Source organism: Mobula birostris, chromosome 9, assembly GCF_030028105.1.
Source record: "Mobula birostris isolate sMobBir1 chromosome 9, sMobBir1.hap1, whole genome shotgun sequence".
Classification (NCBI taxonomy): Eukaryota; Metazoa; Chordata; class Chondrichthyes; order Myliobatiformes; family Myliobatidae; genus Mobula; species Mobula birostris.
In genome coordinates this window covers 2,356,512-2,382,197 of record NC_092378.1, presented here as the reverse complement: position 1 = coordinate 2,382,197, position 25,686 = coordinate 2,356,512, and the positions used below count along the sequence as shown (strand labels likewise).

General features: G+C 47.0%; 1 protein-coding gene across 2 annotated transcripts in view; it reads right to left on the bottom strand.

Annotated features, from left to right (window-relative positions):
* Positions 1–237: 237 nt before the first annotated feature.
* The window catches only part of syt10 (synaptotagmin X), an 83,877-nt gene continuing 58,428 nt past the window's right edge, over positions 238–25,686 (bottom strand). For both annotated transcript variants that reach the window (XM_072269310.1, XM_072269311.1), the window contains 4 exons: positions 11,331–11,451; positions 8,980–9,151; positions 3,737–3,866; positions 238–309 (listed from right to left, as the gene is read on the bottom strand). In XM_072269310.1, coding sequence (XP_072125411.1) covers positions 238–309; positions 3,737–3,866; positions 8,980–9,151; positions 11,331–11,451 — 495 coding nt within the window. The remainder of the gene's footprint in view (positions 310–3,736; positions 3,867–8,979; positions 9,152–11,330; positions 11,452–25,686) is intronic.

Below are 25,686 nucleotides of genomic sequence, written 5' to 3'. Positions count from 1 at the left end.
CTTACGATAAAACGACGTGTGATTTAAAGTGACCCCGTCCCCAGCCATGTGTTCAGAAAGCACCCCCCTGAAGTAACTCCCAGGAAGGGCCCTCCTTTCATTCTGATAGCAGCTGGAATCAGTCATCAGTGATCCGTATGACACTGGCAAACCTGCCCTGTGTGTGTCCGACAGGATTGCTTCTAGTCTCCATCTCCCCCATGGATCCTAGGTATGTGGTGTGGAGGGAGGCCCTTCCTATGGTGAAGGAGGAAGCTTCGGAGAAGGACACGATCCTTGGCTGTCAAAACTCGTCGCTCGTCCTGGCGCCTGGAATAGAATCAGAGCAGAGTTACTCCAAGAACAAGTCAGCACGGACGGAGTTCATTCCCGTGTGGAACGGCCCATGTGGGCAGGGTGTCAGTACTGGGGGGTATTAGCCCATGTGGGCAGGGTGTCAGTACTGGACAATGTTAGCCCATGTGAGCAGAGTGTCAGTACTGGGGAGTGTTAGCCCATGTGAGCAGGGTGTCAGTACTGGGGAGTGTTAGCCCATGTGAGCAGGGTGTCAGTACTGGGGACTGTTAGCCCATGTGAGCAGGGTGTCAGTCCTGGGGAGTGTTAGCCCATGTGAGCAGGGTGTCAGTACTGGAGAGTGTTAGCCCATGTGAGCAGGGTGTCAGTACTGGAGAGTGTTAGCCCATGTGAGCAGGGTGTCAGTACTGGAGAGTGTTAGCCCATGTGAGCAGGGTGTCAGTACTGGGGAGTGTTAGCCCATGTGAGCAGGGTGTCTGTACTGGGGAGTGTTAGCCCATGTGAGCAGTGTGTCTGTACTGGGGAGTGTTAGCCCATGTGAGCAGGGTGTCAGTACTGGGGAGTGTTAGCCCATGTGAGCAGGGTGTCTGTACTGGGGAGTGTTAGCCCATGTGAGCAGGGTGTCAGTACTGGGGAGTGTTAGCCCATGTGGGCAGGGTGTCAGTACTGGGGAGTGTTAGCCCATGTGGGCAGGGTGTCAGTACTGGACAATGTTAGCAGATGTGAGCAGGCAGGACAACCTCACTTGATTGTTCCCATGAGCGGTGAGGTTGCCCCATCTGCTGTAGTACCGGGCTAACATTCTCTAGTACTGAGATGCTGTTTACACATGGGAGGTTCCATTAGACCAGCCACCCCACTTACATGTCCAACGTAGGATTCCAATACAGAGAGAGGGTGCTATGTTCGTGCAGTGGTTAGCGCCAGGCTATGACAGCTCGGGGGGTCTGAGTTCAGAGTTCAATTCTGGCATCCTCTGTACATCCTCCCTGTGGAATGCCTGGATTTTCCCCGGATCCTTCAGTTTCCTCCCACAGTTCAAAGGCATAAACAGTGAGGAGGTTAATTGGTCATTGCAAATTGTCCCATGACTAAATTAGGGTTAAATCAGGGTGTGGGGAGTTTCTGGGGAGGCACAGGTTTAAGGGCCAGAAATGCCTATTCCGCTCATAACCCCTAATTACAATCGATAGGTAGATACATATATACATACATGCATACATACATATGTGTGAGGTGATTGCGTTTGGAAAGTCAAACCAGAGTAGAAATTTTTGTTGGGATGCTGCATGGTAACGAGTCCTTCTGGCCCAATGGCCTGCACTGTGCAATTATACCCATGTGGCCAATTAACCTATTGACCCACCTTTCGAACATGGGGGGAAACCAGAGCACCCGGAGGTCATGAAGCAAACCGACAAACTCCTCACAATCAGCAGCGGGAACTGGGCCCATGTCACTGGTCCTGTAATAGCATTTACACTAACTGCTGCTCTACACTGCCAACCAGAATGTACTTTGAAAGTTCAATATTCAAAGGATGGTGAAGAAGCCGTAGGGTGCGTTGGCCTTCAGTGGGGGACTGAGTTCAAGGGCTGTTCTGTAACATTGTAGCTCCACAACACTCCAGGACCACACTTGGAATATTGTGTTCAATTCTGGTCGCTTCAATAGGAAGGATGGGGAAGCTTCAGAGGAGATTTACCAGGATGCTGCCTAGATTTGAGAGCGGGCCTTATGAGGATAGATTGAGAGAGCTCAGGCTTTTCTGTTTGGAGTGAAGGAAGATGAGAGGTGATTGATAGAGGTGTGCAAGATAAGAGACATATATATAGTGGACAGCCAGAGACTTTTTCCCAGGGCAGAAATGGCTAATACGAGAGGACATCATTTTGAGGTGATTGGAGGAAAGTATAGGGGGCACGTCAGAGGTAAGTTTTTTTCACACAGGGAGTGGTGAGTGTGTGGAATGCCCTGCTAGTGGGTGGAGGTAGAGGCAGCACTCGGGGCATTTAAAAGCCTCTCAGATAGGCACATAGATGATAGAGAACTGGAGGGCTATGTGGGAGGGAAGGGTTAGATTGATCTTAGAGTAGGTTAAAAGATCAGCACAACGCGTACTGTGCTGTGTTCGCTATAGAGCTCGTACAAAGGTACACAAAATTGTGTGTTCAAAGAGAGTTATACAAAATGATGAAGGGTATGAAAAGGGTAAATGCAAGCAGGCTTTTTCCCACTGAGGTTGGGTGGGACTATAACTAGAGGTTATGGGTCAAAGGTGAAAGGTGAAATGTTTAAGGGGAACATGAGGAGAAACTTCTTCACTCAGAGGGTGGTGAGAGTGTGGAACGAGCTGCCAGAGGAAGTGATGGATGTGGATTCAATTTCAGCATTTAAGAGAAATTTGGATGCGGGGGTATGGAGGGCTATGGTCCCGGTGCAGGTCGATGGGACGAGGCAGATCATTCGGCACGGACTAGATTGGCTGAAGGGCCTGTTTCTGCGCTGCGGTGTTCCACAACTCTGTGTTACCACATACTACCTAGGGAGTAATGATAGGGCAATAGGAGTGTATGGAAGAGAGGGGCCTGGGAGTACACAAAGACAGGTGGTGAAAAAGGTGTTCAGTCTGCCTGCTGCATCAGTCAGCGTACTGAGGACAGAAGTTGGAACGTTGTGTTGCAGTTATTTAGGTAGTTGGTGATGTTGCACTTGGAGTAATGTGTATAGTTTTAGGAGAGATGTGGTTAAACTGGAAAGAGTGCAGAAAAGATGTATGAGAATGTTGCCAGGACCAGAGAGTTTGAGTTATAGGGACAGGTTGGCCAGGCATGGTCATTGAAACATCAGGGAGTGAGGGGCGACTTTATAGAACTGTTCAAAATTATGAGTAGTATAGATAAGGTGACACTCTTTTCCCCAGGGTAGAGGAGTTCATAGATAAGGTGACAGTCTTTTCCCCCAGGGTAGGGGAGCCCAAACCTAGGGGACATAGTTTTAGGGTGGGGGGGAAAGATTTAAAGGGGTTGTGAGGAGCAACTTTTTGACAGAGAGGATGGTGAGTATATGGTACGAGTAATTGTCGCAGGAACAATGGTATCATTTAAGAAACACATGGAGGGCAGGATTGGACGGATATGGGCAGTAATGCTGTTTAAGTTGCCAGACAGATGACAGAAAGTGGTACCTGTGAACAGGTTTACAGTCTCCCCATCTGCTCAATGACAGCAATGATGGATTCCCTGACTGAGGGAGCTGACAAAGGTGGAGGAATATAGGCTGGATCACTATCTGATCTGCCTCCCACCCATTTAACCAGACGTGCATACCTCTTCTCAGTTTTCCTGCAAGGGAGCCATGGTAACTAACATTGGTCCACCATCCCTGTTTCACCAACACAAAGTCACTATGAGGTGGGTAGAGGGACAGACCACACCCTTACCTCTGCCAGTGGGTGCCAGTGGGCGATGGGTTTACGGGGGTAGGCCAACATCTCGTTCCAGTGTTCACGTCCCAGTCCCTCTGCATCCTGCCCCACACGACACACGCCAATGACCTCATTGTGACCCACTCTGTGAACGGACAGAAGACGCAGCCAGCTTATCTTATATTTGATTTAGAGTTACAACACGGTCCCTGGCCCTTCCGGGCCAACGGGCCTGCGCTGCCCAATTGCACCATGTGACCAATTTACCTCCTGACCCAACAAAAGTCCCGATGAAGGGTCTCGGCCCAAAACGCTGACTGTTTATTCCCCCCGATAGATGCTACCTGACCTGCTGAGTTCCTCCAGAATTTTACTCCGTTGGGTTTAGAGATACAGCAGGCTAACAGGCCCATGTGACCAATTAGCCTACTGACCCAAATGTCTTTGGGCTGTGGGAGGAAACTAAAGCACCTGGTTAAACCCCCACAGTCATGGGGAGAACATAAAACTCCTTACATGGTGGGAATTAAACCTGGGTCACTGGTGTTGTGATAGCACTATGCTTACTGTGCAGTACCAGTTTCTATTAATATCCAAATAATGTTTTTTATACATATAACATAAGAAGTGGGAACATTGAGGAGACCAGATTTGTGTGCCTGTTCCACCATTATTTCATTCTCCGATTTCCCTGGCAACACACACACAATGCTGGAGGATCTCAGCAGGGCAGGCAGTATCTATGGCAATGAGCAAACAGTCGACATCTCAGGCCGAGACCCTTCATCAGAACTTTGATTTCCTTTTTGACTAAACCAATATTTAACATCAGTGGCATCATTATGAAGTGATTGATCTTTACTCGACCAACATTTCCAGCAATGAGACAGTACTTCTGCTCCAACGTATTTACTAGGAAAATTGGTAATATAATTGTGGGGTAAATGTTTAAATTTGTTGTTTGTTGCTTTAGGTTTCCAGCATCTACAATGTCTCTTGTGTCTATAACCTACTAACCCGTATGTCTTGGAAATGTGGAAGAAACCAGAGCACCCGGAGGAAATCCGTGTGCTCACAAATGTACAAATTCTTCGCAGATGGCAGCAGGAATTGAACCTACATTACTGGCTCTCTAATAACATTACACTAACCTAGGGCTTCCCAGCTGGGGTCCATGGCCCCCTTGCTTACTGGTGTTGGTCCATGGCATAAAAAAGGCTGGGCACCCCTGTGCTAACCTCTATGTCACCATTGCTGTCCAAGTTATGGAGGTCAAAGGTCAAACCTGCAAAAGATGAGCAAAAGTACAACTCCTGAACAGCTACCCAATAGCACTGCACCCACTCTTCAACCCCTCCCTGTCTCCCTCTGCCACACAATGACTGCAGTGTGTACCGTCCACAGATCACTCTCCTGCATTCTAACTGGTTTCTTTCACTGGAGCATTCCAGTGGGTTGCATCACCATCTGGTGTAGAGGTCCACTGCACAGGACTGGAAAAAGCTGCAGAGGGCTGTAAACTCAGCCAGCTCCATCACGGGCACCAGCCTCCCCAGCACCCATAAGACCATAACACCATAAGATATAGGAGCAGAAGTAGGCCGTTCGGCCCATCGAGTCTGCTCCACCATTCAATCATGGGCTGATCCAATTCTTCCAGTCATCCCCACTCCATTGCCTTCACCCCATACCCTTTGATGCCCTGGCTAATCAAGAACTTGTCTATCTCTGCCTTAAATACACCCAATAACTTGGCCTTCACAGCCACTCGTGACAACAAATTCCACCAATTTACCACCCTCTGACTAAAGTAATTTCTCTGCACCTCAGTTCTAAGTGGACGTCCTTCAAACCTGAAGTCGTGCCCTCTTGTCCTAGAATCCCCTACCATGGGAAATAACTTTGCCATATCTAATCTGTTCAGGCCTTTTAACAATTGAAATGTTTCTGAGATTGCCCCCTCATTCTCCTGAACTCCAGGGAATACAGCCCAAGAGCTGCCAGACATTTCTCACACGATCACAAGATCACAAGATCACAAGACAAAGGAGCAGAAGTAGGCCATTCGGCCCATCAAGTCTGCTCCACAGCTCCCCCATGAGCTAAACTATTCACCCATCTAGTTCCAATTTCCGGCTTTTTCCCCATATCCTTTGATACCCTGACTAATTAGATACCTGTCAATCTCCTCCTTAAACACCCTCAATGATCGGGCCTCCACAGCCATATGTGGCAACAAATTCCACAACTCCACGACAACACTTTCATTCCTGGAATCATTCTTGAGAATCTTCTCTGAACCCTCTCCAATGTCAGTATATCCTTTCTAAACTAAGGAGCCCAAAACTGCACACAATACTCCAAGTGTGGTCTCACGAGGGCCTTATAGAGCCTTAACATCACATCTCTGCTCTTATATTCTATACCTCTAGAAATGAATGCCAACATTGCATTCGCTTTCTTCATAACCAACTCAGCCTGGAGCTTAACCTTTAGGGTATCTTGCACAAGGACCCAAGTCCCTTTGCATCTCTGCATTTTGAATTCTCTCCCCATCTAAATAATAGTCTGCCCGTTTATTTCTTCCACCAAAGTGCATGACCATAGACTTTCCAACACTGTATTTCATTTGCCACTTCTTTGTCCATTCCCCTTAACTATCTAAGTCTCTCTGCAGGCGCTCTGTTTCCTCAACACTACCCGCTCCTCCACCTATCTTTGTATCATTGGCAAATTTAGCCACAAATCCATTAATACCGTAGTCTAAATCATTGACATACATCGTAAAAAGCGGTGGTCCCAAACAACCCTGTGGAACTCTACTGGTAACCAGCAGCCAGCCAGAACAGGATCCCTTTATTCCCACTCTCTATTTTCAGCTGACCAGCCAATGCTCCACCCGTGCTAGTAACTTCCCTGTAATTCCATGGGCTCTTATCTTGCTAAGCAGCCTCATGTGCGGCACCTTGTCAAAGGCCTTCTGAAAATCCAAGTACACCACATCTACTGCATCTCCTTTGTCTACCCTGCTTGTAATTTCCTCAAAGAATTGCGATAGGTTTGTCAGGCAGGATTTTCCTTTCAGGAAACCATGCTGGCTTTGGCCTATGTGCCTCCAGGTACTCCATAATTTCATCCCTAATAATCAATTCCAACAAACTCCCAACCACTGATGCCAGGCTAACAGGTCTATAATTTCCTTCCTTTCCTTTCACCCAGAACACCTTCAGAAGGTGATGCCTCAAAAATGCGGCGTCCATCATTAAGGACCCCCCCCTCCATCACCCAGGACATTCCTTGATCTCATTGTTACCATCAGGAAGGAGGTACAGGAGCCTGAAGATACACACTCAATGATTCAGGAACAGATTCTTCCCCTCTGCCATCGGATTTCTGAATGGCCAGTGAACCCATTTAGAATACTTCAATTTTTTCCCTCTCTTTTTGTATGACTTGTTACATTTTACATATACATACATTTTATATATATATATATATCAATCTTATAACTTTTATCAGGTCTCCCAGGTTGATCTGACTGCCCATAATAGACTGCTATTCACTGGCCTTGGACTCAGGAGATTGTCTCCTCTCGGACGACCATCCTGGTCCAATTCTCCATCTGTGTGTTACTCAAGACTGCCAGTGTCTGCAGAATCGGTTGCGTTTAATGTTCTCTGTACTGCTTCCTTCCTCAGGTACTCATGATATCAATGCACTGATTCTAGGAAAAGCGATGACAGGGCTACGGTGTTTCACCATACAGAAATATGGCCAATCATTCAGCAAAGTGACCAGTGGGAAAACAGCACCTTGCCGGATGCCGAGGTGATGGGGATCACTGATGATAGATGTTGTCCTTCTAGAGGCAACATGAATCATCACCTCCACCTTTAGAACATACAACACAGTGCAGGCACTTTAATCCATGATGTTCTCCTGACCTTTTAATCTGCTCTAAGATCAATCTAACCCTTCCCTCCTAATTATCCTTCCATTACTAGTATCCACACCAGGTGCACCAAATTCAAAAGCAGTTACTTTTCCCCAAGCAGTAAGAGTGATCAACACCTCCACCCACCTAACCCAGACCTCCAAATCTCTCGCTTATCATTCCTCTCAGTCACCTTATGTACAGAAGCCAGCCGATGGTATAGTGTCATCAGTACGGACTTTGAGGCAAATGGTCCTGAGTTCAAATCCGGCCGCTCCTTGCACGCCTTCCATGCTAGGTTGAGCGAAAAGCTAGCTACTCAGCCTTGTTAAATATCAGTCAAATGCTATGGAAATGGTAAAAATGCCACCCGGTGTTCCACAGGGTTATGTACAGACACGTTATGTATTAACTACTGTGCCTAGCGTTACCCTGTGACAAGCTGCATCACTGTTTGGTATGGAAACGAGCTGCACTGCACCAAAAACCAAAAAGTCTCAGAAAAGGAAGGATCCACCCACCCTGCTCATGGACTGTTTGTCCCACTCCCATCAGGAGGAGGTTATGTAGCATCCACACCAGGACCACCAGACTCAAAAACAGTTACTCTGATCAACACCTCCACCCACTAACCCACCCCTCCACAGTCACCACTACCTTATTATTACCTATCAGAGTCACCTTATGTACAGACACTCCTGCGCCTAGTGTCACCCTATGCGTCACACAATCTATGTATATAAACTATCTTATGTATTTATATTTATTGTTTTCTTATTCTTATTATTATTATTATGTTCTTTATCTGCTTCAGATATGGAGTAACAATTATTTCATTCTCCTTTACATTTGTGTGCAGAAAATGACATTAAACAATCTTGGATTTTGAATCTTGAATTTCCCTTTCATTCATATGCCTATCCAAAAGTCTTGACCACAGCACCTAGCACAGTGAGAAAACCTACCTCTGACATCACCCAAATTCATTCTTCCAATCACATTAATATTACGTTTGCTCGTATTAACCATTTCTGCCCTGGAAAAAAGACTTTAGCTGTTGGCTCCATCTTGTACACCTCTATCAAGTCACCTCTCATCCTCCTTTGCTCTATAGAGAAAAACACTAGCTTTTCATGCTGTCTATTCCAGGCAGGATCCTGGTAAATCTCCTCTGCACTCTCTCCAAAGCTTCCACACCCTTTCTATAATGAGATGACCATTGCTGAACACAATACTGACAGCAATCCCGAACAAATATTCTCAACCGTGTAGTCACGAAGCCGTTTGAGTGAAAGCAGAGAGCAGTGGACAGATGGAGACTCACCGATCGTAGTCCATGATGGTGATGGACAGGCTGACCTGCTCCATGCTCTCTGGGGGAATGTCAAAGATGATGGCCTCATTGTAAACGGGGTTCAGGGTGTTCTTCTTTGTGGTAGTCTTCCGCTTCTTCAATCTCTTTCCATCACAGATGAGAGAAACCTTTACATATGGGTCTGAAAGACAAAGAGAGTCTCACACCTCCCGAAACCCCTAAGCCTTTCCTTCATGGACAAGGCACAAGTGAGGAGTGTCGTGAAACACTTCCCCCTGTGGGCAGCTCTGACAACACCAAAGAGGCTAATCGCATCCCTGATGAGAGTTTGTTCAATCAGCACCTCACCTTCAACCCTAAGTACTCCCTTCCTCCCTCACACCACACAGGGGTTGCAGAATGCAGTCCAGCCAACTATGCTGGGCAGCTACCACCTCCAAAAACATAACTCCTACAACCAGGGACAGCAGGCACAGGGCAACACCATAGTTGCTCCCAAATGCACCTCCACCCCGCCATCTTTTCCAGCTGACCATGGGAGAAAGGGAAGGAGGAGAGGCACCAGAGGGAGGTTATGAGCAGGTGAGGAGAAGAGAAGGGGCAAGAAGGAAAGCAGAACAGGGAAAGGAAAATGAGAGAAGTTACAGGAGGCTATCGAAACTGACATTCGTACCAGAGGGTTGGAGGCTACCCAGATGGAATATGAGTTGCTGCTCCTCCAACCTGAGAATGACTTCCTCACAGTAGTAGAGGAGCCCATGGACAGACATATCGGAATGGGAATGGGAAGGTAAATTTAATTTGATAAATTGTATCAAATTGGATTGAATTTGACCTGTGCCTGGGTTAAAGTCAAGTTTATTGTCAGATGCACAAGTCCATGTGTGCACAGATGCAATGAAGAACTTTCTTGCAGCAACATCAGAGACACAGAGCGTCAGATGAAAAATATATTTTAAACATAAATTATGCACCGATATTACAAGAAAGTCTAGGAACAATAAAAACATCTACTGAAGTGAAAAGTAATCAATGATTGTGGTGTTGCTATACTGTAGCAATTAGGGTGTATCAGTTGGTTCAAGAATTGAATGGTTGAAGGAAAGACAAGCCATATTGTGTTCAATTGCAGACAGCTGCAACATTCATGGACTCAGGGTCTTGGAATGTATTTTATTTGTGTGACAGTATTTTATTGATATCATTTATGTACCCGCCATCTTCTAGATGCTCTGTGTGCCTGGTGCTGTGTGTGACTGTTGGTGCTATGTTTTGCACCATGGCCCTGGAGTAAAGCTGTCTCATTTGACTGTATTCATGGGTATTCATGGATGTTTGAAAGGCAATTGAACTTGAAGAAGCTGTTTCTGAATCTCATGGTGTGGGACTTCAGGCTTCTGTATCTCCTGCTCAATGGGAGCTGTGAGAAGATAGCATGGTCCAGATGGAGGAGATCTTCGATGAAAGATGTTGCTGTCTTGAGGCATCAAGTTCTTGAAGGCAAATGTAATGTTTTGAAAGGACTGGAACACAAAAGTAAGGGTATCATTCCAACGTTTTATAAGGCATTGGTCAAAATGCATTTAGCATATTCTAAGCAGTTCAGGGCCCCAGATCTAAGAAAGAACATGTTGGCATTGGAGAGCGTCCAGAGGAGGCTTGTGAAAATGATCCTTGGACTGAAAGAGCTAAACTATGAGGAGCATTTAATGGCCCTGGGTCTGTACTTGCTGTAGTTTATAAAAATGAGGGGGATCTCTCATTGAATCCTACCAAATATTGAAAGGCCAAGCTTGAGTGGATATGGAGAGGACATCTCCAGTAGTGGGAAATTCTGGGATCAGAAAGCAGAATATCAGAAAAGAACAATGCCCTTTTAGTACACAGATGAAGAGGAACTTCTTTAGCCAGAGGGTGGTGAAGCTGTGGAATTCATTTTCACAGCTGTGGAGGCCAAGTCATTGGGTGTATTTAGAGCAGAGATTGATAGGTAAGGGATCAAAGGATACAGGGAAAAGACAGGAGAATGAGGTTGAGAGGGAAAATAAATCAGCCATGATGGAACAGGGGAGAACTCAATGGGCCAAATGGCCTCACTCTGTTCCTCTGTCTTGTGGTGCTATCCATCACCAGCTTTGCAAAGCCAGTTCTGAATGGGCAATGAAGGCTGGACTTGGTGAGGACTTCCAGATCTCTCATTCACAGTGAGGAGTGCAGAGCTGCAGGCTAACCCTTCTACCACCTGCAACCCTCAGGTCGCCGTAACCCTTTGCACTTGTCCCGGAGTCAACACTGTTCCAAAACACCCATGTTTGTCAACGGCACTTGCCTCTCCAAACCCGTGTCGTGCTTAAGCTTACCAGAGAATCCGGTGATGTCCATGGCTTTCAGGTTCCTGCATTTGATGACCGTCAGAGTCATCCGCCCGGCTGTAGGAAGGTAACACAGAGAGAACATAATCTCTCCCAAATCCACACTCTCCTGTGGGCAGAGGCAGCAATTAAAGGCACACATTAACATCTCTGACATTTCAAATTATAGAATCATTGAGCACTACAGTGCAGAAACAGGCCTTTCGGCCCATTTAGTCAATGCTGAACTGTTATTCCTCCTGGTCCCATCGACCCGCTCCTGGACCATCGCCCTTCGTACCCACCCCACCCCCCCATCCACGTACCTATCCAAATTAAATTTTCTTCAGGCATTCATTGTAGAACAAAGAAATACAAGAGAATCAGTGAAAAACTACACACAAACTGACAAACAACCTGAGTGCAAAAGAAGAGAGACTATGCAAATACAAAAAAACAAATGATAAGAAAAGTAAATAAGCAAACAAATATACTGAGAACATAAGTTGTGGAGTTCTGGAAAGTGATTCTGTGGGTTGTGGAATCAGGTCAGTGCTGAAGTGATGGAAGTTACACACACTGGCTCAGGAGCCTGATCGTGAGGGGTACTAATGGTTCCTGAGCCTGGTGGTGTGGGTCCCTAGGCTTCTGTACTTCCTTCCTGATGGCATCTTCAAGAAGAGAGTTTAGCCCGGATAGTTGGTGTCATGATGATGGATGCTGCTTTCTTGAGACAGCTCTCCGTGTAGGTGTGCTCAGTTCTGCCTGTGTTGGACTGGGCTTTATCTACCACTTTCTGTAGACGTTTCCATTCCTGGCCGTTGATGTTTCCATACCAGGACGTGATGCAACCAGAAAGGATGGTCCTCATTGCGCATCTCTAGAAGTTTGTTGAAGTGTTCCATGGACCAGCTCTGGCTCTACAATGGACTTGTCTCCAAGCGTGTTTTTTTTTGCACTAATGTCTTGGTTTACAGCCCTTTTTTTGCACTACGTGGTACAATTTATGTTCAGTGTGTTGTCTGTACCTAAGTGCCTGTGATGATGATTCAAGCAAGCTTTTCATTCCATCTGTATCTCACCTGGAACTTTTCATTCCACCTGTACCTCACTGGGACCTTTTCATTCTACCTGTACTTCACTGTCCTTGTGAGCATGACAGAAAGCTACAACTGACTTCGCTGTTCACAAACACAAGAAATTCTGCAGAAGCTGGAAATCCATAGCAACGCACTGAATAGTTCCTGACTGACAGGGTGCAGCAAGTGAGGCTGGGGAGCATCATTTCCAGCACCCGGACAATCAGTACCGGTGCCCCCCAGGGATGTGTGCTCTCCCCACTGCTCTTCTCCCTTTACACTAATGACTGCACCTCACAGGATCCATCTGTTAAACTCCCGAAGTTTGCAGACGACACAACTGTCATTGGCCTTATCCGTGAGGGTGATGAGTCTGCATACAGACGGGTGGTGGAACGGCTGGCATCTGGTGTGGTCAGAACAATCTGGAGCTAAATAGCTCAAGACTGTGGAGATGACAGTGGACTTCAGGAGGAGCCCCCCAATACTCTCCCCACTCACTGTACTCAACAGTATTGTGTCTGCTGTGGAGACCTTCAGGTTTCTGGGTGTCACAGTCTCCCAGGACCTGAAGTGGACACTCAACGCGGACACTCTTATCAAAAAAGGCTCAGCAGAGGCTGTATTTCCTACGTCAACTCAGGAAGTACAACCTGCCTCAGGAGCGGCTGATTCAATTCTATTCAGGAATAATCCAGTCTGTTCTCTGTTCGTCCATCACTGTCGGGTTTGGATCAGCTACCAAACAAGACAAGAATAGACTTCAAAGAACCGTCAGGGCTGCGGAAAGGATTATTGGTGTGAAGCTGCCCTCGATCCAGGACTTATATGCATCTGGAGTCAGGAAGCGAGCAAGCGGCATCATTGTAGACCCATCACACCCTGGACATCACCTGTTCCAACTCCTTCCTTCTGGCAGGCACTTTAGATCACTGTATGCCAGGACAAATAGGTACAAGAACAGTTTCTTTCCATATGCCATCAGTCTTATGAACACTTGAGTTTTAGTCTATTATAAACCAAGTCCACCTGTACATACACAGGTATACCTCATTGTATATAGTTCATGATTATTTGCACTATTGTTTTGTTTGCTTTTTGATTCTGTACAGGGAGAGCTCAGGGAAACCGGCATCAAATTCCCTGTATGTGTCCACATACTTAGTGATAATAAAGGATTCTGATCCTGATCCTGATCTGATTCTGATCCTGATCCTGATCTGATTCTGATTCTGAAAATGCTGGAGGAACTCAGCAAGTCAGGCAGCATTCATGAAAAGGAATTAACAGTCAGAAATTTGGACCATGACCTTTAACACTGGAAAGGAAGGATTAAGAAACCAGAATAAGAAGGTTGTGTCATGGTCCTGATCACTTATTCCCTGGGTCCCTTTAAATTTACTTTGTTTCACAATCAGGACCGTTGACTCCTTGTTTTCCTTAGTTCATTGCTTCCCCGTGTTTCTTGGGCTCTGTAATTAAAGGCACTTGAGTCTCAGCTGAACGAGCAGTATTTAGTGTCGGGCTTACAGCTACTCGCTGCTAGATCGTCATCTGATGTCACCGAAGCAAATGTGAGCAAATCACCCTGCCGGAACGAGTCAAGTTACATCGCCGGAGCTACTCAAGTCTTCCCCCCGAAGCGAGTACCAGTCAGTCGCCTCTCCTCACCAGAGCCCGCCTGTTAAGTTACCTTGCCTGATCGAGCCACTGTGCTACCTCGCCGGAATGGGTCTGTCAAGTTAACCTGCCAGAGTGAGACTAGAGCCGCTGTCTGTAGTTCCTGAGCTGCGTCAAGGGCTTGCCACTACTTGGAACTGTTTTGTGTCAAGGTATGAACTGTCTATCGTTGTGTGGTACCGTCTCTTCGTGCCCTCGTCTCCACTGAGTAGGTCTGGCCATTTTGCCGCTACCCTAAGAGGGGAACTGTCTCTTCATGTTCACATCTCCACTGAGTAGGTCTGGCCGTTTGCCACTACTCTGGGTTGGGGGAATCCTGTCTCTCAGTGTTCTGCATCCTGTGTCTAAAAGAATAGTCCCTGCTCTATCTCCTGTGTCCAAGGAGGAGCCCCGGCTCAGTGTTCCATGTCCTGTGTCTAAGAAAGGTCCAGGCTTCGATGTTCTGAGTTCCAAGTCCAGGTTTCTAATGTTCCGAGTTCCAAGTCCAGATTTCTGATGTTCCAAGTTCCAAGTCCAGGTTTCTGATGTTCCGAGTTCCAAGTCTGGGTCCCGGGTTCCAAGTCCAAGTCTGAGTCTAGCCACACTTATTCCTGCTTCTGCTTTGCTCACTCCTTGATCTCCCTCTGAACAATCCTTGCTTCTCTGCTTTCCTAGTAACTATTAATAAACTCTATTCTTGCTAATGCTACAAAATGTGGTGTGTCCTGTTTTTGGGTCCACCTGTGCCCCGCACTTGTGACAGGTTGGGGGAGGGAAAGAAAGCAAGCTGGAAGGTGATAGATCAGAGATCACAGAGAGGGATCGGTGAGAAAGGGTCTCGCAGAACTCCACTGAAGAGAAGATTTAAACTTCTTCAGGGAAAACATTCCTTGAAGAGACTTTGCAGTGGAGCAGCAAATCATAAACACAAGAGATTCTGCAGATGCTGGAAATCCAGAACAACACAAACAAAATGCAAGTCACTACAAACTCTCTGAAATATTGTTGACATTCCTCTCCATGTCTTGAGCATGTCTGGCGGCAACCCTGTCATTTCTTTAGCATTTACTCTGCTTTTTGAGGCCGAGTTGCAAGTTCAATGCACAACCCAACATGGATGCAAAGTGTGCGAGGAACTAGCTAGATTTGAACCTGAGACCACTTGCTTCGGAGTCCAGTGATGATGCCACTACACCACCAGCTGTCTGCTTTGAGGTATGACCATTTCTCATTCTGGTATCTTCACCTTTGCTTTCCAGTCCTGCTGAAGGGTCGCAGCTTGAACTGCAGACTGTTTATTCATTCCTATTGATGCTGCCTGAGCTGCTGTGTTCTTCCAGCATTCTGTGTGTGTTACTCTGACTTGCCTGTTTCAGTACTATGTTGAGTGGTAGAACCCTGACTGGAGAGGCAGAGTGTCCAGTGCTGAACTCACACTCAGAAAGGTTCAATTGTTCTGGAGATTATGCACTGGACCCTACTGGATGGGTCCCAGCGACAGCCAGAGGCAAGGCAGAGAAGATAGGGGGATCTGATTGAAAGCTACCGAATATAAGACCACAATGCAACAAGGCACAGGAGCAGAATTAGGTTATTTGGAATAATAAATAGTTCAGAATTGGGAATATTACATAGAACATAGAACAGTACAGGACAGTACGAGCTCTTCAGTCTATGATGTTGTGCCAACCTCCTACCCTACCCTTAAGATGAATCTAGAGGTGGTGATCTCTTTAAACTCACCCAGCAGAAGTCATAGTCATAGTCATACTTTATTGATCCTGGGGGAAATTGGTTTTCGTTACAGTTGCACCATAAATAATAAATAGTAATAGAACCATAAATAGTTAAATAGTAATATGTAAATTATGAAATAAGACAAAGGCAGACCAGTGCTGTAACCTGCCAGGAACAGGATTTCCCAATATGTCAGAGCAGCGTGGAGGGAAATTGTCCGCCAACTGGAAATTCCAGATGCAACCTAACGACGACGAAGATGAATCTAACCCTTCACTCCCACATCGCCCTCCATTTTTCCATCATCCATGTGCCTATCTCTTAAATGTCCCTGATGTATCTGCCTCTACCATCACCCGTGGCAGCGCGTTCACACGCCCACAGCACTCGTGTAAAAAACCTACCTCTGACCTCCCTCTTATACTTTCCTCCAATCACCTTAAAAATATGCCTTCTTGTATTAACCATTTCCACACTGGTTGTCCATTCTACCTATGCCTTTGAAAGGCCTGGATAAGGTGGACATGCAGAGGATATTTCCCATAGTGGAAGAGTATAGGACCAGAGGGAACAGTCTCACAATAGAAGAAAATCCCTTTAGAACAAAGATGAGGTGATTTTTTTTTTAGCCAGAGGGTGGTGAATCTGTGGAATTTGTTGCCAAAGTCAGCTGAGTTAATAGATTCTTGGTTAGTAAGGGAGAAGGCAAGAGAAATGAATTGAGATGGAAATTAAATTGGCCATGATGGAATGGTGGCACAGACTCGATTGGACAAGTGGCCTAAATATATTCCTATGTCTTATGGTCACATGGAGAGGGTCTGGAATGGTTCTACAATGAGTAGGGCAGGTTCGACAGAGAATGAAAAGCAAAAAGGTATGTAACACCCTGGGAAAGGTTCCACTGCTAATGTAATGGTTTTTCTGTAGAAGCAGTGTTTGGGTTATGACTAGAGATAACGGGGGCTTTGGAATGTGCGCCGCCCAATGAAGGGCGTGCTTTTTCTTGTGTGCTTGAGAGTGAGTTGTTTGAGGTCTTTTGTTCGGCAGAAGATGAAGAGGGAAGTTGCCTGAAAGGAGTGGACTTGGATTGGAGCCGGAAGTCGACGAAGCTCGGGGGATCACCAGGCAGGAAACCATGAGCTCCAAGGTGCGCATTAGACTGTTTCATTAAAGTGAGTCCTTTTCTTTTTGTTTTTCTTTACTAAACCTCTAGTCAAACTAAGAATTATAAAGCTAAATCGTTTAATTGCATATTATGTACTGTCTGTTATTTCATGGTACTGATTTGTAACAGGGGAACGCGTCACGCAGCATCCACACAAACAGGAGGTTTTGCCCCTCAAATTTCACGGGGCCAGAGACTGTCTTCCCTAGACTAATGCCGCCGGACAAACCTGAGGGTTACAGGTAATGGGTGTCATCAGTGGAGTGGGGTGTGGGGAAACACAGCTCAGAACATCGGAGTTCAGTTCCGGCATCATCTGTAAGCAAATTTGTATGTTCTTCCCGTGTGCATGTGGGTTTTCTCAAGGTGCTCCGGTTTCCTCCCACAGTCCAAAGACCGGTTAGTGGTTATTTCGTCATTGTAAATTGTCCCGTGATTAGGCTCGGGTTAAATTGGTGGGTTGTGGGCGGCACTCAAAGGCCTGTTCCATACTGCATCTCTAAATAAATAAATACTGAATTGGACAAGTGCTTGAACAGGGTTGTGGAGGAAGTAAGAGGGTGACACTGGGGCGCTCTTCAAGGAGGAGGTCTCTTGCTATGCCTGGCATTATGGGCTGAACGGCCTCCTCCTGTGCTGGGAGAGTCCGTGGTTTGATTACTCTGCAGTGTCAGTAACAGACCACATACCCACCTGCAAAGGGCTACCTGTTCCATCCAAATGCAGACTATTGTCACAGAAGGACTGTTTCCAGATTACCACAACTCCCTGAACAAATTCGGCATGTCCCGGTCGATCCTCAGCAATCTTTACAGGTGCACAGCACCAGAGAGATCTTCCTGTCTGACCAGCCTATCCTGGTCCAGCCATACAGGTACCAGAGTCAGGAAAGTTCGCCAGCATCTCTACTTCTCAATGCCTCAGTAAAGCAGCCAGCGTAACCTTGGATCCTTCCCAACCTAGACATTCTCGCTTCTTCCCTTTCCCATCAGACAGAAGGTAGGAAATGCTGAGAACCCGATTCCGGGACAGCTTCTATCCTGCTGTCATCAGATTCCAGAACAGACCCCTCAAACACTAAAAGATGAACTCTTGACCTCATTATGGCCGTCTCCTCATTTGTCAACGTGCACTTCGCTGTCTCTGTAACTGTAGCATGACATTCTGCATTCAGCCATCTTCTTACTAACAGGATGTGCTTATGCAGAGAGTCATCAGTCTGAATGGGATGCAGATAAAAAGCTTTCTATGTGCATGTGACAATAATAAACCAATACGGGTATCAAATCCTGGGAGGAAAAAGAGACTTGGCTAGAACACAGAGATCTTTGGCTGAGATGTTACCTGGGCACATCAAGACCTGCCATTGGGATGGAAGGAAGTTAACAGAAGCACACTCAATTTCCGAGAACTGAGATTTGTACCAACACCTGACAATCAGGAATCTGGGGAAATTTATGGTTTTTATTTGATCCAGATACTCACAACTCTTGCAATTGAGTGGCCAGATCCTGCACTAACTCCAGCTACTAGTTTGCAGATGAAACCACCGTGGTGGCCTGTGATAACAGTGAGTCAGAGTACAGGAAGGAGATCTCCAGCCTAGTGACCTGGTGTCAACCAAACAAAAGAGCTGGTCACTGACTTCAGGAAGGGTGGGGGGTGGGGGGTGCGCCTGCTCCTGCCTATCAGTGGTGTTGAGGTTGAGGGTACTGAGAGCTAGGTACATGACTATGAGGAAAATGGAGGGATCTGGACATTGTGTAGGCAGAAGAGGTTAGTTAGTTATCCATTTGATTATTAATTTAGTTGGTTTGGCATAACATTCTGGGCCAAAGGGCCTGTTCCTGTACTGAATTGGTCTATGTGTAAGCAGGTGACCATTGAATATTATTTTTTATTGTTAAAGTGCACTTACCTATTCACCATGGTAACGTTAAAATAGTTGTCTGTGACTTTAAGAGAAAACGGTAATGTTATTATGCACTGCGGAGTAGAAGAAGAGTTACAATGTTCTAGAAAGAACATCAAAACTGGGAGCTACTTTTCCCCAGGAGTACTGGTCGTACGGTGAGGAAGGATTTTCACGAGTAAGGCATCGGTGCAGGATGGCGTGGTTGTGCGAAGTTCCTTATCAGTCTAGTAGTGTGAACGAGGAGAATTTGTTTAGGGTCTAGGCAATACTTTTTTGGAAGTCAAGCATGTGTGTGCCAATAATTCTACCATATTGGTTTTGTATATTTTGTTTTATTTATTTTCATATTTAATATGTGGCGGGAGGAGAAGATGGCAGCGCGACACAGCGCGCGCAGCTCTCTGGTAAAATGATATCGTATTTGTTAAATAGGGGCCACGGACAATTCTGATTTGATGGAGACAGACATGAGGAGGCACAGAGGAACATCTGGAGAAATTTCTGAAATGCCCGGTTCGCTGCCGCTGTTACTGTGCGATTGAGAATCTTCGGAGGGAAGGCCCCAAAACCCCCGGCTTTGCCTGCTGCTGGCGACCGAGGCTGAGGTCGAAGCATTCGGCAGAGATGGTGCTCAGTGCTTGGTGTCGGAGGGCTGATTGGAGCTCGAAGTTTTCAGACGACTCAGAGTCAGACTGTGGTCGGGCATGGCAGGGAGAGTTTTCTTCCTTCTCCCGTCTGCGTGAGATGTGGGACTTTCGAGGACTTTGAACTTTTTTACTGTGCCATGGCCTGTTCTTCATCAAGTTATGGTATTGTTGCACTGTTGTAACTATATGTTATAATTATGTGGTTTTTGTTAGCTTTTCAGTCTTGGTCTGTCCTGTGTTTCTGTGATATCACACCAGAGGAATACTGTATCATTTCTTAATGCATGCATTACTAAATGACAATAAAAGAGGACTGTGTGTCCTCATAATCTAATCTAATCTAACTAGTTGATACACAAGATTGTGAGCTGGGATTGTAACAGCAGTAACTGTTTTTTTAAAAAATTCATTTGTTTTTATTTTGATTCTTTCTGCATTAAAACATCTAAAACAGATAAAGGACTAAAAGACCTGTAATACTTGTTGTCCTGGGTATGTATTTTTTCCAGGCTGAATGCTGAAGGTGAAGTTTTGACTTCACAATCTATCTTGTTCTGGCCTTGCACCTTACTGCTACCTGCACTGACAACAGGCCGTATCTCAGTATCAGCTGGCCACTGACTTTGGGAAAGGAGCAGAGCACCCAGTCCTCTTTACATCAACAGTGCTGAGGCTGAGAACTTCTCGTTTCTCAGAATGAACATTACCAGTCCAGCCACACTGACGCCAAGACATCTCACCAACATCTCTACTTGCTCAAGAGGCTAAAAGAAATTTGCATGTCCCCATCAACCCTTACCTATTTTTATCAATGCACCTCAGAAAGCTTCCTGCTCCGTGTGTCGCAGGTCGGTACAGCAACTGCTCTGCCCACGACCACAGGAAACTGCAGAGAGTCGTGGACACAGCTCAGCACGTCTCAGCAACCAGCCTCCCCTCCGTGGACTCTGTCTACACTTCCCTCTGCCTCAGTAAAGCAGCCAGCGTAACCACAGACCCCACCCACCCTAGACATTCTCTCTTCTGCTCCCTCCCAGACGGCAGAAGATACAAAAGCCTGAAAGCATGTAGCACCAGGCTGTAGGACAGTTTCTATCCTAGGCTCCCTAGTGTGATATGATGGACTCTTAGCCTCCCTCTCCACCTTGTTATAATCTTGTACCATATTGCTTCCCAGCACTGCACCTTCTCTGTAACTGTCACACTTTATTCTGCATTATTATTGTTCCACCTTGTTCTGATCTGTATGAACAGATTACAAGACAAGCTTTTCACTGTACCTCGGTACGTGTGACAATAACAAACCAATTGGTCAGTAAGTCCATTACTCCCATTGCCCCGAGACGCTACCCAATATGTAATGTGCCTGCAAATGTTGGAAGGAATGTAGCAGGTTGCTTCACGCTGGTCTTCAGTGAGTTAATCCCTCTTGTTATAAGATAGCTGACAGACATAATTATTCTGGAGTCAATATTTACACAACCGTCAGAACATGACACAAAGATCATTAACATTCATTCCAGAACTTTCCACCTGCTCTTCTGGAGGTAATCATTGAAGAAAATTAATGACCATAACATCGCATCTTCAGAGAACATAGACCATAGAACACAGACAGGACAGTACAGCACAGGGACAGGCCCCTCAGTTCACAGTGCTGTGCTGAACCAATTCAATTAGTAATCAAATGGCCAACTAAACTAATCTCTTCTGTCGACACAATGTCCATATCCCTGCATTTTCCTCACATTCATCTGCCTATCTAATCGTCTCTTAAAAGTCTCTAATGTAACTGTCCCTAAATGACCCTCCGAAGCAGTTTGAACGGATTCACCACAGGACAATTTGTCTGACATGCTGGTGTGGTGTGTAGGGGCCAGATGGGGTTACAGAGACAGGGAAGGGTGTAGGGGCTGGAGGGGGTTACAGAGTCAGGGAGGGGTCTAGGGGCCAGATGGGGTTACAGATAAAGAGAGGGGTGTAGGGGCCAGATGGGGGTTACAGAGTCAGGGAGGGGTCTAGGGGCCAGATGGGGGTTACAGAGTCAGGGAGGGGTATGAGACCAGATGAGTAACAGTTTAGCATGGCCTAGTGCGTGGAATGGGCTGCTGGCAGCAGTGGTGAAGGCAGAAACGATAGGGTCTTTTAAGAGACTCCTGGATGGATACGTGGAGCTGAGAAAAATAGAGGGCTATGGATAAGCCTAGGTAGTTCTAAGGTAAGTACATGTTCGGCACAGCTTTGTGGGCCGAAGGGCCTGTATTGTGCTGCAGGGTTTCTATGTTTCTATATACAGAAGGGCCTGTTTCTGTGCTCCAGAGTTCTATGAGGCTAAGACTAGAATTATAAGGCTGTGTCCAGCAGCTGAACAATGACAGAGTGTGCTCTCCTCACATGGGTGAGGAAGGTGGGTGGACTGTGTTGCAGCAATTCTCCAATTCCACCATCTCACTGAGTACGACCAGCCCACTGCCACGTCAATAACCTGAGCAGATCAGTCTCAGGAGGGTGGGGGGGGGGGGGAGATGCTGAAAATGAAATCCAGAAAGTTATGTAGAACTGGTCACAAATTACTGAAGAGGAAGCAGTAAAGTAACATCAATGTCCAGTCAAAATACTTTGGCATTACAGGAAAGAGACTGGCATGGATAGCGGAATGGCTGTCAGGTGGGAGGCAGCGAGTGGGAATAAAAGGGGTCTTTTCTGGTTGGCTGCCGGTGACTAGTGGTGTTCCTCAAGGGTCAGTATTGGGACTGCTGCTTTTCACATTGTTTGTCTATGATTTAGATCATGGAATTGATGGCTTTGTGGCAAAATTTGCAGATGATACAAAGATAGGTGGAGGGGTAGGTATTGCTGAGGAAGCAATGTGATTGCAGCAGGACTTAGACTAATTGGAAGAATGGGCAAAAAAGTGGCAGATGGAATACAGTGTTGGGAAATGTTTGATAATGCATTTTGGTAAAAGGAACAATAGTACGGACTATTACCTAAGTGGGGAGAAGGTTCAAACATCAGAGGTGCAGAAGGACTTAGGAGTCCTCGTGCAAGACTCCCAGAAGGTTAATTCACAGGTTGAGTCTGTGGTAAAGAAGGCAAATGCAATGTTGGAATTTATTTCAAGGGAAATAGAATATAAAAGCAAGGAAATAATGCTGAGGTTTTATAAGACACTAGTCAGGCAACACTTGAAGTATTGGGCCCCATATCTCAGGACGGATGTGTTGTCTTTGGAGAGAGTCCAGAGAAGGTTCACAAGGATGATTCTGGGAATGAAGGGGTTAACATACTTGGAGCGCTTGGCAGCTTCGGGCCTGTGCTCACTGGAATTTAGAAGAATGCGGGGGATCTCATTGAAACCTACCGAATGTTGAAAGGACTAGATAGGGTGGATTTGGAGAAGACGTTTCCTATGGTGGAGGTATCCGGAAAGGGAAGAGGTGACTGTGCATCACAATGGAGCACGAGGTGTGGCTTGCTGACATGCAGGATTGCTGCATCATCAGCCTGACCCTGCTGTCCTGCTGTGTGGATGTGCCAGGGGCAACACTCCACCCCAGCACTGAAGCTGTGGCTCTCTGGTAAGGCAACTCCAGGAAGCAAACAAGACGGGCACAGGAACAACTACCTCCGGTCCCACAGCGGCCCGATGCAGCACAACACACTCTGCAGCGGCCCAACACAACACGGCGGAACCAGGGGCAGCCGGAGGTGAGGCAGACCACCCACCACTGACCAGCAGGTGAGGGGGTGGCTGAGGTGGGACAGTGGCCCGGGTGGGCAGGGTTCTCCATCCTGGATCCAGGGACCGATGCCCTTTACTCCCAGTGAAGCACGCTGAAGGTGCACAATGGTTACTGTTCCAGCGGTGGCACTTTGCCAACAGCACCAGACTTCTCCTGCAGCTGGACATCCCCCGTGGGCTCCATGTCAGAATGCTCCAGTGGGCACACAGGCCAGTGGTGGCCAGATATTTCAGGGTCACAAAGATTCTGGGCAAGCTTTGTAAATGCTTTTACTAGCCTGGGCAGAGGCAGCGCGTGGAGCTGATCGTTCACTGCTGCAGCGCTTGCATGTCCCAGAAGGAGCAGGGCCACCAGCCTAGGGCGCCAATGCAGCACTGCCTTTCTGGGGACCCCAGTCTGTGCCTACTGGCCCTCCCAGAAGACGGGACTATCCACCAGCTTGGAAGTCGCTGAAAGGGGCCGGGAAAGCTGCTTGACGCATCTCTGATGTGGTATACTGGCAGCGGCTGCCTGAGCAACAGAAGGCAGTCCTGCTGCACTGGGACCAGCTGGCACCATATCGGACTTTGGCCACCACCCACCCTGCGAGGCTGAACGAAGGGGTACCCTGCCTCTCGCCTCGTTATACAGTGCCTCCCATGGGGGGCGAGGGCCGGTGGTGGCTACAGACAGAGCCAGCACTCCAGACAGCAGTGCCGACCACCACCGGACCTCTTGGACATTGTGGACCCTGCCCTGCGGCTGCTGGGGATGGCTGACCCGTCAGGTGGGGGCAGTGTGGCACCACGGGGGGAGGGGGGTCCAGCATTCCTGGTGGCCAACACTGTTTATTGTTCTCGTTTTAAATGCGTTCATGGGATTATGGTAGGATGTTCAAGTTCATTTATTGTTACATTTTAGCTTCGATTGTAGAGTTATTCACACGTGTGTTTAGAATACAGAGGATAAAACGTACACATCTACAGCACATTACAGGCCCTTCGGCCCACAATGTTGTGCCAACCATGTAACCTACTCTACCTCTCTCCCAGATGAGCTAAACCTTTTTTTAGTCTCAGTTCGATGTCGCCAACACTGAGCCCCCGAGGAGAGCGGCCAATGCGACTGCACCTTGGTCATCTCTGAGGCTGAGGTACACGAGCGTTTCCAGCGAGTGGACAGTCGCGAGGCTGCAGGAGCAGGCAGCATCCCAGGTACTCAGGATGTGTGCAGCACAACTGGCTGGTGTGTTTGCAGACATTTTTAATCTCTCCCTCTCCCAATGTAGAGTGCCATCCTGCTTCAAAACATATACTCATGTCCCTGTACCTAAAAAGACCAAGGTAACACGCCTGAATGACTGGTGTCCTGTCGCACTCACCTCAATAATAAGCAAATGCTTTGAGAGGCTGGTCAAGGACTACATCTGCAGCTTGCTACCACCCACACTGGACCCCCTACAATTCTCCTATCGATAAAACCGATCGACAGATGACGCAATAGCCACAGCTCTGCACACCATCCTTACACATCTGGAGAAGGAGGATGTTTGTGTGAGAATGCTGTTCTTGGACTACAGTTCAGCATTCAACACCATAATTCCCTTCAAGCTCGACAAGAAGCTCAGAGACCTCGGCCTTGCCCCTGCCTTGTGTAAGGCTCAGAGACCTCGACCCTCAACAAAGGAGCCCCTCAGGGCTGTGTACTGAGTCCCCTCCTTTACTCCCTGTGTACCCATGACTGTGTCGCCACCCACAGCTCCAATATGCTAATTAAATTTGCTGACAACACTACATTGATTGGCCTAATCACAAACAATAACAAGGCAGCCTACAGAGAAGAAGTCATCACCCTGACACAGTAGTGTCAAGGAAACAACCTCTCCCTCAATGTCGCAAAAACAAAGGAGCTGGCTGTGGATTACAAGAGGAACGGAGGCAGGCTAGCCCCTATTGACATCAATGGATCTGGGATTGAAAGGATGAACAGCTTTAAGTTCCTCAGCATACACATTACTGACGATCTCACGTGGTCTGTATATACCGGCTGTGTGGTGATAAGAGCACAACAGCGCCTCTTTCACCTCAGACGGTTGAGGAAGTTTGGTATGGGCCTCCAAATCCTAAGGACTTTCTACAGGGGCACAATTGAGAGCATCCTGACTGGCTGCATCACCGCCTGGTATGGAAACTGTACTTCCCTCAATCGCAGAACTCTGCAGAGAGTGGTACAGACAGCCCAGTGCATCTGTGGATGTGAACTTCCCACTATTCAGGACACTTACAGTGATAGGTGCATTAAAAGGGCCCGAAGGATCACTGACGACCTGAGTCACCTCAACCACAAACTGTTCCAGCTGCTACCCATCCGGGGAATGGTACCACAGCATTAAACCCAGGATCAACAGGTTCCAGGACAGCTTCTTCCACTAGACC